Source organism: Colobus angolensis, unplaced genomic scaffold, assembly GCF_000951035.1.
Source record: "Colobus angolensis palliatus isolate OR3802 unplaced genomic scaffold, Cang.pa_1.0 Scaffold5, whole genome shotgun sequence".
Lineage (NCBI taxonomy): Eukaryota > Metazoa > Chordata > Mammalia > Primates > Cercopithecidae > Colobus > Colobus angolensis.
Genome location: NW_012118487.1, coordinates 14,454,173 through 14,464,740, shown reverse-complemented (window position 1 = coordinate 14,464,740; position 10,568 = coordinate 14,454,173). Strand labels below are relative to the sequence as shown.

General features: G+C 39.4%; 1 protein-coding gene across 2 annotated transcripts in view; it reads left to right on the top strand.

The window, feature by feature from the left end:
- The window catches only part of GALNT7 (polypeptide N-acetylgalactosaminyltransferase 7), a 159,425-nt gene that overhangs the window by 76,571 nt on the left and 72,286 nt on the right, over positions 1-10,568 (top strand). For both annotated transcript variants that reach the window (XM_011959610.1, XM_011959611.1), the window contains exon 2: positions 6,950-7,410. In XM_011959610.1, the coding sequence (XP_011815000.1) occupies positions 6,950-7,410 (461 nt within the window). The remainder of the gene's footprint in view (positions 1-6,949; positions 7,411-10,568) is intronic.

The window sequence follows — 10,568 nt, the reverse complement described above, 5'->3', positions numbered from 1 at the left end:
TTGGAGCAGGCATCAGAATGTGTAGATGGTTTTGGATAATATTCATATGAGGTTATCTTCAATAACTCAAAGAGATGACAAAAAATAGTTGATTAGCCAGGCACAGTACTTCACCCCCTGTAATCCTAGCACTTTGGGAGGATCCTCCTAGCACGAGGTAGGAGGATCGCTTGAGCCTAGTAGTTCAAGACCATCCTGGGCAACAAACTGGGACCCAATCTCTATTAAAAAAAAAAAAAAGAAAAGAAATAGTTGGTATTTTTCTAATGAGCCTGTAGTGTTTTTGGTACATTTAATTTTCCTGCTAAGTCAGGCAAATCATGAAATTATCCTAATGGTGTGGGAGAAATTGCATTAAAACTGGGGGAAAAGAGCCCAAGACTTAAAACTTACCCCGTCTAGATGTTGTGTGATTGATCACAATTACTGTACAGAATGCACAGAGATCTTTAGAAAATTATTGTGTTGATACAGATGGGGACTTCTTTTAAGAATTGCAAATGGTATGCATAAAAATCCTAAGATTAGTTAACAAGTTGCAAAATTGTGAGATTTATTGGGAGGCTCTTATATAATGGAAATCTTCCTTTTATTCAGATGACTAGGTGTTCAAAAATGTGATATAGACAACTTTTTAAGAAGATACCTTTGTTTTTGAAACAGGGTCACAGCTGTGGTCCCCAGGCTGGAGTGCAGTGGCACAGTCATGGATCCCTGCAGCCTAGGAAGATACTTATTTATTTCAGTATTCTTCACTATAGTACAGGATAGATCTGTATTATTATATACTGTATTATATATTTTGCTTATTTGGTTAAAGAGGGTGGCATCTAATTGGCTCAAAATGCCCCCTTAGAAACCTGATAAAATCTTTCCAGTAGGTGGCTAAAACTGCATCACAGACTTACCCACTTGTAACTGCAGTTGCCATAGTATATCAGAAGTCTTGAGATAAAAATAAAAGGTATAACTATTAACTGTTACTTAATAGGCTGCACTCCATTGTCAAGAGTACCAGTGTTTCAATCTGTAAAGTAAGTTTGGGACGAACTGGTTTACTGTATAGTACTCAGCCTGGTTACCCTGCTTAAGTTTAATATACAGTATTAGAGTTGCTGACCTGGATTTCTTTTAGTGGAGCATTATGATGTCAACTCTACTATTTTCTCTATTTTGTTGCCCTTTGGTTTATATCTTGGCCTGATACTTAAAGAAAGGAAAAAAAAAAAAAAAAGACAAGGAATAGGAATTCCTCTAAGCTAGTCTATCTCTTTGAGGAGATAATTTTTACCAGAATGTCATACTTTAAGCCACACCCACAGCTTATGTAGAAGTTTTATATTTCCGTAAAGTTGCCTGAAAGCATACTTTATCCATTTTCAGTTCTTCCGTAGTTGCTAACAGAGGCATTGCCATTGGAAAGTGGCCTTTCATCTCCTTTTAGTTTAGGGATATTAAAATATACCTGGAAATGGGTCCTTTCCTGAATAGATGACATTCTAGATATTCAAGGACTGGTAAGGTCTCTGTTTAATCTTGGGCTTATCCATTTTAAGCCCTGATTAAGCACAAACAAATTCCTTGACCATGCCCAGTAGGGCTACAGCTCCCAATGCAGTCATCGCTCAGTGCTCTGAAAGGAGCAAGACATGGAGGTCTTCAGTCAGCAGGAAATGTCTAGTCCATCCAGCTGTAACTAAGCAGAGAGAAAGAAGGGTCCTGAGGCTGGTGCACCCCACATTCCCACCCACATCCTGCCACATGTTAGTGAGAGTCTAGGGAGCCCCAGCCTACTAGCACGCCTTGTTCCCTCTGCATTTCTGGAGCTTATTTATTTTTACCACCTCCCTCTCTGCTTTCTGTGCCCATACCTTCTGCTCCTTTTAGGTAAGTGCAGCCAGAGAAAGGATGCTGGTAGGATTTTTCTGATGAAAGGTGTTTTTGATCAAGAGAGTTAAAAATCACAGAATGAAGTTTGCCTTGTTATGCCTTTAAATTCTGTGGCTCATGAAGAATGATAACCAAATAGTGTGCATGTCGTTCAAGCAGTGGCCCTTTCCTAAAGCTAAGTCATTTCTCAAGAGATCGTGTGACTGCATAAGCTCATCATTAAAAGCTTAGTTTTCTAGGCTTCACCTACGATTTCAAATTCAAGCAAGCCTAAGTTACTGTCATTTGCTCTAAAGACCATTTTTCTAAATCCCTTTGGATTTATATTATCTCTACCAAAGCATGGCCATCTTGGAAAAATATTACGTATAAGCAGGATTTGGAGGTAAGAAGGGGCACTTTGTAAGTTGTAAGACTGCCCTGACCTTACTTCTGGTAATCCATATTACCATCCAGTCATAAGTGATTATATTTTTCAGTCCATTTCCATTTCCACCTTTATGAACATACTGATCTTGGAAAATTATCTACTCATCCTCTTTTCCATTTCTGTTTAACAGTGATTCATTGGTTTGGACTGTAGAGTGCATCAGCTGGTGTTTACGAAGGTACTATAGTATCAGTGAGTCACAGAGGCATCTACTGATTCTCATTCACTCTTAGACAGAAGGAGTATGTAGCTTTCCTCCTCAGGGGAGTAAAGTATTACACCACTTTATAGCCATTGTTCGAATCATATAATTAAGATTTGATGTGATTATTCTTAGTTGACTTGGGGTTAGACAGACAATTCTTACATTTGGTTTTGCCTTCAGATTTAATGACATGCAGCCTTTGAGAAGTGAGCAAATTCAATTTTTCTGGTGCTATTATATAGCATTATTAAAAGTACAATGCTGTGGAGGGAATATAGAGTTATGTTCTTGGTGAGTTCATAAGGTATTGCCAGTACGGGTCTATCTGATCTAAGCCCTGCTCTCCCATCTTATATTTTCCATTCTTTATCTCCGCTTTTCTTTTCAGAGTCTGTCTTACCTCCAAAGCAGAACTTTTAGGATTCATTCGTTTATTCAGTGAGTATTTATTGAAGAATTATGTGCCAGGATAAGCACTGGGGATGCAGTGGTGTGTACGATGGGCATAGCCTGTGCACTCACAGAACTTACAGTCTAGTGCAGGGATTGGGGGGCCAAATCCAGCCCAACACCTGTGTCTCTAAATTCAGGGTTACGGGAACACAGCCATACCCATTCATTTACATATTGTCTATGGCTGCTCCCACACTGCAGAGGCAGACTTGAATAATTACCACAGAGACCCTGTGGTCTGCAAAGCCAAACATGTTTACTACTTAACCCTTTGAAGAAAAAGTTAGCTGACTCCTCTCTCATGGATAGTGATGGAGACATTTCATAAATGCAATCTAGAGCTCAAAAGCCTTGCCAACCCCCTTGAGGAGTGTATATTCTCCAGAGGGCAGTGGGCTACTGCTGGAATATTGTAAGCAGGGAAAGAAACGTGTTGATATATGAATTTTAGAAAAGTCCCTGTGGCTGCTGTGTAGGAAGTACATGTGTCAGGGTGAGAAGCACTAGGTCATAGTGGTTAAGAGTATGGACTCTTGAGCCAGACTATTTGGATTGAAATTTTGACTCTGCTACATACTGATTCTAATCTTGGGTAACTTCCCTGTCAGATGTCCTGTCTATAAAATAGACACGGCAATCATAGTACCTAACTCATGGGATTCATTAAGTTAATATATGTGAAGCACTTAGGACACAGTGTTTACCATCATCACTATTATTCCTATTGTAATCTTGTTCAGAGGTGAGGGTGCCTGAATTAAGGCAGCAGCAGTGAGGATGACAGAAAGAAGTGGCCAGATGGATGCTCTACGCAGGTGATAGAATTGACAGGAATTTATGATTAATTGGATGTCAGAAGGGTAGATAAAAGAGAATAAGAAGTTGAGGATGATTGCAGGTTTTGGATTTCATCAGTTGAGTGAATGGTGGTTTCAGTCCCTGAAGTAAGGAGACAGTCAGTGAAACAGGCTTGTGATGTGAGGTGAATGATGGGTTCAGTTTTTGGTATGTTAAATTTAGCTACTAGAGAGAGATGAATAGAAATGTTCAGGAAGCAATTGCCTATGAGGTTTAGAGTTCAGAAAGGTGATATGGGCTGGGGAAATGGATGTAGCAGTGATCACTATAAAACTGGTCACTGAGCTTGAAAGAGAATGAAATAACCCAGCATGAGGATGGAGTGACAAATAGACTAATAACAGAACCCTGAAGAACACCAACAGTTTAAGATTAGACAAAGAACCATTAAGTCAAAAAAAAAAAACAAAACCAGCTTTTGGAGGAAAATAAACATGAATTTTTAATCCATTAAAATTTCTCTCATTGAAGTAGTGGAATTTGAAAAATATTTAAATTTGCAATTTTGGTATTAGCATAGGCCAACCTAGACTATAGCATGTATTTCACAATTTGATTTCATGTTATCATATTCTATATTCTTCTAAAATTCAATTTCCTCTGTATGGAACATTAGGTAACTTAGTGGATGCTATGGCTTCTGGATGCTGACATCGTAGGAGCTGTTCAAACTACTCTTACGTATTTAATAACATTTCCTTACCTGCCTGTTTACCAATACTCTTGAGCCTGTGATAGGAAAAACTAAAGTGGAGGAGAATGTCTTTCTCCTTTTTGTGTTATACTTGTTTCAGCATCAACAATTTGGAACCAGTTTGTTGCAACATTTTATAATGATATCTCTATATTAATTTACTGACAACACTAACATAAGTAAGTATAATTTTGGAAGGAGCCAGGAGATAAATTGGAGAAACAAACACTTTTTCCATCATCAGAATCACCCCTTCTCTCTTACAGTCATGCTTGCCTTATACTTTACTTAGTTAATTCCCAAGAGAATCTTCAGTCCTTCTTGAATATGATTTCCAGCAAAACAGCCTTCTGCTCACTTACTCTGACCCTTAGTAGGGCTCACAGGTTAGGCTAAAGCTAAGACCCTGAGATGTGACAATCAGAAGGCTGATCCAGAGGCTTTCTCAACCCTGTACCACACATACCTGAACAAAGGCATCACATTTATACAATCAGGCTGTGTTGCCTTTTCTATTTAGGGGAGAACTTGTGAAAAACTTTGAAATGGTCCCAAAAGATGACTGTCTAATTCAACTTTCCAACTTATCTCACCCTTTCCTATTTTACAGTCCTGGAAATTACAGAAAACTGAGAGTGATGCAAAAGACTCTTGTCCATTGCAATGCAAGTTGTTCTGGTGGAATGCATTGATTATTGCCCTACGCAGAGTGACCAATTTAACCAGATTTGCATCAATTTGTAAATTTTTTGCAATATCCTTGATATTTATGTTTGTCCTTTGGATTTCTTTTTGAACCAGTTGTAATATCTTACAGGTTCCTTTTTTAATGAGTGAGTTAAAATCTATGTCCCGTCTTCCAAAAAAATTATCTTGTTATATATACACATGTATGTTTATACATGCATATCACATCTCTAGAAAAGTTCACAATAAGTTGGTAGCTGTAATCACCTCTGCAGAAGGAAAGGCAGGAAAGCTTGCTTTTCACTACATGCCCTTTTGGATGTTTTGAATTTTGCTTTGCATGCCTATTTTTGAACTTTTGAAAATCAAGTCTTTGCCATCCCTTAACTACTAACTTCACATCTGAAATAACTGACTTTCTATAAAGATTTTTGCCTCTAGATAAACTACTCATAGAGAGCACCTACACATCAACATCATACTTAGAGACTTACTTTTGTATTTTTTAAGGCAAACTAGTAAACTTTCCTTTTCAAGGTAGCTCTAAACCTGTAGAAAGATTTTGGTTGGGTGGTGCTAATACTATGACTGTAGGGGAATCTATCTGTAGCTAATTCTATCTCTGGGGAATCACACAGTCTTAGTGTGGAGGGAAGTGGCAGACCCATCAGCCTATTTTGCAATTGTTCTGTGTGCACCTTGCCTCTTCCCCAGCTGCGTCCTCTAGAATCCTCTTGTCTAACTATAATGAGCAGCCCTCCCATTAAGCCAGTGATTCTCAGGCTTAGATGTATATTAAAATCACCAGGAGTGCTTTTAAAAATCGAAATGCTTAGACCAATTAAATCACAATGTCTGAGGGTAAGACACAGACATTGGCATTTTTCAAAGCCATCAAGGTGATGCCAATGTTGAGAAACAGTGTCTTGTGCAAAGAATGGTACTGGCAGAAGCAAAAGCACTGATCATATCTGACTGGAAGATCTGCATAGGTGATGAAGACGGTCCAAACAGGAAAGAGAGGCACCCTTTACTGTGAATGAATATCCTTGTACAAAGAATCTGTTTTGACCCATGCTGCTTCTGGAATGGGGCAAACTAGGTATGGGGGAGTGGTTTAAAAGCCCACGCTGACTTAGTTACAGATATTAGCTTTTTTTATACTTCTGAATTCAGATAAACTCTCAGTGAGTAAAAAATACCAAATTGGGACTCTGCATATCCCCGCCTTGTTCCTCTGCCATTTGGGGCACTGAGCCAGCCTGCTGACAGTGACATCCATCTAATACCACTGCCACCATATGGTTGTGCTACCGACAAAAGGTTATATTTATCACACATGGGCCAACTGGGAAAACCACATACTGTATAAACATGACCTATTAAGCATCTGTTTTAATCAAAGATTCTAGAACTTCTTTGCTCTAACCCTTAAAAATATGCTTTATTAAGGGGCCTTTGATAGAGAGGTAGGTTTGTAAAGGGAGAAGTAAAAATGCATCCTTTCATTAATTTTGAAATAGTAAGGTGAGGAGATAGCCTATTTCTTGGTATTTCCTCTCTACTCTGAAAGCTATCTTCTAATGGGAAGTCCTGATTAATGTCCCGCTTGTTTTCCAAACTGTTTTATTGTTGCCTCAGCCTTTTTATAAACCTGAAAATTGGTCTCATGAACTCTACTGTGGTGGTTTGCCTTCATATACTCATTGTATATCCCCTCCCTTTTGTATAGGAAGACAGAGATGTCAATGACCCCATGCCCAACCGAGGCGGCAATGGACTAGCTCCTGGGGAGGACAGATTCAAACCTGTGGTACCATGGCCTCATGTTGAAGGAGTAGAAGTGGACTTAGAGTCTATTAGAAGAAAAAACAAGGCCAAAAATGAACAAGAGCGCCATGCTGGAGGAGATTCCCAGAAAGATATCATGCAGAGGCAGTATCTCACATTTAAGCCTCAGACATTCACCTACCGTGATCCTGTGCTTCGCCCAGGGATCCTCGGTAACTTTGAACCCAAAGAACCTGAGCCTCCTGGAGTGGTTGGTGGCCCTGGAGAGAAAGCCAAGCCATTGGTTTTGGGACCAGAATTCAAACATGCAATTCAAGCCAGCATTAAAGAGTTTGGATTTAACATGGTGGCAAGTGACATGATCTCACTGGACCGCAGCGTCAATGACTTACGCCAAGAAGAGTAAGCACACATCCTCTTCTTTCTAACAATGGGGCAGCTGTTGTTTTCATAGGTTTTTAGGTTTAGTTAGATTGTTAGAATGGAGAAATTATTGATGCCTTTATTTCAAGGAAATAAGAGGATCTTTGAACAGCAAAATGGTCAGAAGGAGGCGGTCCCTACATTTATGCCATTGTATTGAAGGTAGGCTGTATAAAATTCTGGGGCCCTCTACATCAGTGCTGTTCAAACTATGGTCCCCAGACTGGCACTGGTCTATGAATTTTTTGTTACTAGTCCACAGTGAGAAAATGAGCTTGCACCAGGATGTAAGTCAACTACATTATTAAATACTTCCTTGATTTGTTGATTTTCATTCTGGAGCAAGTGCCTTATCTTGTTGTGGAACAATAGCAAACAGTAACAGTGTTCTGGGTATCTCGCATAATGAACTAGATTTATGTTTCCTTTAATTTTTTTCCTCAGTACTGAAACTGGGAATTGAAACACTTGACTATCAGCAAAAGGAACACTCAGATAAATAAAACTGTGACCTAAGATTTCCAATTCTTTTCACGTAGTATGATTTTTAAATGAAAGATTTTCAGCTCTTAACTTTTGATGGATAATGATTACTGAATGAACTCAAAACTTTTCTCTTTCAGTTTATTCAATAACTGGTTCTACTACTATAGGATCTACATAGCTTTCATGAATGTAGTTGGAAATTTAATTCACTGCTACTAGAAAACACTCAGAATGTATTCCTGATGACGTACTGTTAGCATCATCTTAATTTTTAAAAGGTTAATACAGCAGGTGCTCACGCCCCCATACCTATTCACATACACATATCATGTACACACACACACACTCACACACATACACATACACCTGCTCACCAGCATTCTTTATGACCGCTAAGTAAAATCCTGTGTCTGATACAATGCCATTCAATGGACTTTGAGTATTCCTGTACCTTTATTGGTAAAAGTAAGAAGAGATGAGTGAAATGTGCAAAGAAAATAGGAGTGGAAGTACAGTAGGGTGATGGTGAGAGATACAACCTCTTATAGAGAGAAGAGTCAGAACATCTCCAGGGGCTGTGAAGGCAGAATCTTGGAGTAATTTATTCCCAGTAGAGACTTGCCTAGTCATAGATAGCATTGTCAGATTTAGCAAATAAAAATACAAGATGCCCAATTAAATTTGAATTTCAGATAAACGGTGAAAAAATTTAGTATATGTTCCAAATATTGCATGGGCCATACTTAAAAATTTTTTTAAATTGGATTTCCCAGAAATCCAATTTTAACTGGGTGTTCTGTGTTTTATCTGGCGGTCTTAGGAGATAAAGATGGCTGTTAAAGAGCCAGAGCTGCCATATGAGAACCCTTTAGGACCCCTAACAGGATCTAGAGCCCCGCATCTAGAGCGTGTCTCAGTTATCTTCAGTGTAGCGCTCAGTCAGATCCCTCATCTTGGTTACACAGCTGCTTTACAAAATGACTGGGGGCATTCTCATCACTGTAATGGGGGAGAAGGGAAGGAAGACTTTCTGCTGCAGGCCGGGACTTAGTATAAGTTACTGAATTCTCACAACCAAACTGTGAGAGAGCCCTTACCTGAGTGTGTGAAGTCTGAGGCTCAGAGTTGTGACTTCTTTGCATTTACCCAGAAGAATGGCAAAACTCCGAGTCACCCCTAGGTGGTTTGGTGTGAAAGCCCCTTCATTTCCATCACTGCACACCTGAGGTATATCTCTCTCTAAGTAGTGTGCCTCAGTACAGATGTTACAGTCAGAGGGTTAGCTTAGCAGTTCGGAAACAGAGATTTTAGCACTTGAACTCTTTATTTAAAAATATGTCACTTAAAACACCAATATAAATATAGCTAACTTTTCAATATAAGAGATACATTAAGAAAATTAAACGACGTACAAGGCTTAAAACAGGGCACAGGATTTAGAGACATCCTCTGCGCCTCCCTCCCTTAACCCCTCACATCCAGTCCATCAGCAAAGCCCCTTGGTTCTACCACCAAAATGTAGCCCAGATCACTTCTGAGGTCTGCTTCTTTCCTCTCATCTGCCTCCACCTGAGGCCATGCAACCATCGTCTCTCCTGGAATCCTGCAGAAGTCTCCTTACTGGTCTTTCCATTTCTGCTCCTGCCTCTTACTATCTATTACTGAGACACAAATCAGTGTGGTCTTTCAGAAACCCAAATCTAAAACCATTCTGTGCCTTCCCATTGCACTTAAAACCCAAACTCCTAAGGTGCAGCAGCCCCCATGCTGTGCCCCTTATCCGCCTTGCAGACCTCTTCTTGCTACTATACTTCTTGCCCATGTAGTCCAGCTGTGCTGGCCTGTCTCAGGTTCTCTGCATATGCTTTTCCGTCCTCCACGAATGCTTGCCTTTCTTCCCATGACTGGCTGGCTTCTTCCCAGCCTTTAGGCTCACTTGCACTTCTCTAACCATGCTGTCTTATTTGCTAAGGCCCCACTTTATTCTCTATTACTTCTCTTTAGCCATTTTGTTCATGGTATTTATCAAATTTTATAATTAGATATTGGCTTATTAAATTGTTTATTGGCTGTCTTTCTCATTAGATAAGTTCCTAAGAGCAAGAACCATGCTTATTTGTAAGCCTAGTAGCTGACAAGTAGGAACTCAGTAGTAGTACCCAGTTGGTAAATATCCGTCGAGAATGAATGAATGTATGAATGAAATCAACCAGGGTTCAAACCTTAATGCCATCACTAGATGTGAGATCTCTGACCAGTTACTTATCCTCTCTAACCCTCAGTTACCTAAACCTTAAGACAGATCTAACAATACCAATCTCTCAGGATTAGCATTAGAGTTAAATGACATAATTGACTACAAAAAGTCTTTTATTAGCCTGTTGGTTAGAAACCTAAGTATTATTAGCTGTTTTTACTGCCATGGTATTTTCTTCATTACCTTGTTGTCAACGTTCAGATGTTTTCAGTTACTATTTAGCTTTGATAGGCTCTGTTGCTTTTTGGAAAATATGAATGTCACACATTGCCTTATCTACATCCTCTTGCTTCCACTAGTACCTTCCATGATGCTAAAGCCTTCATCTCCTTTAAAAATTTCAGACACACTGATTTCCATGGGAACCTCGCATCTCTGAGTCCTCCTCCCACCC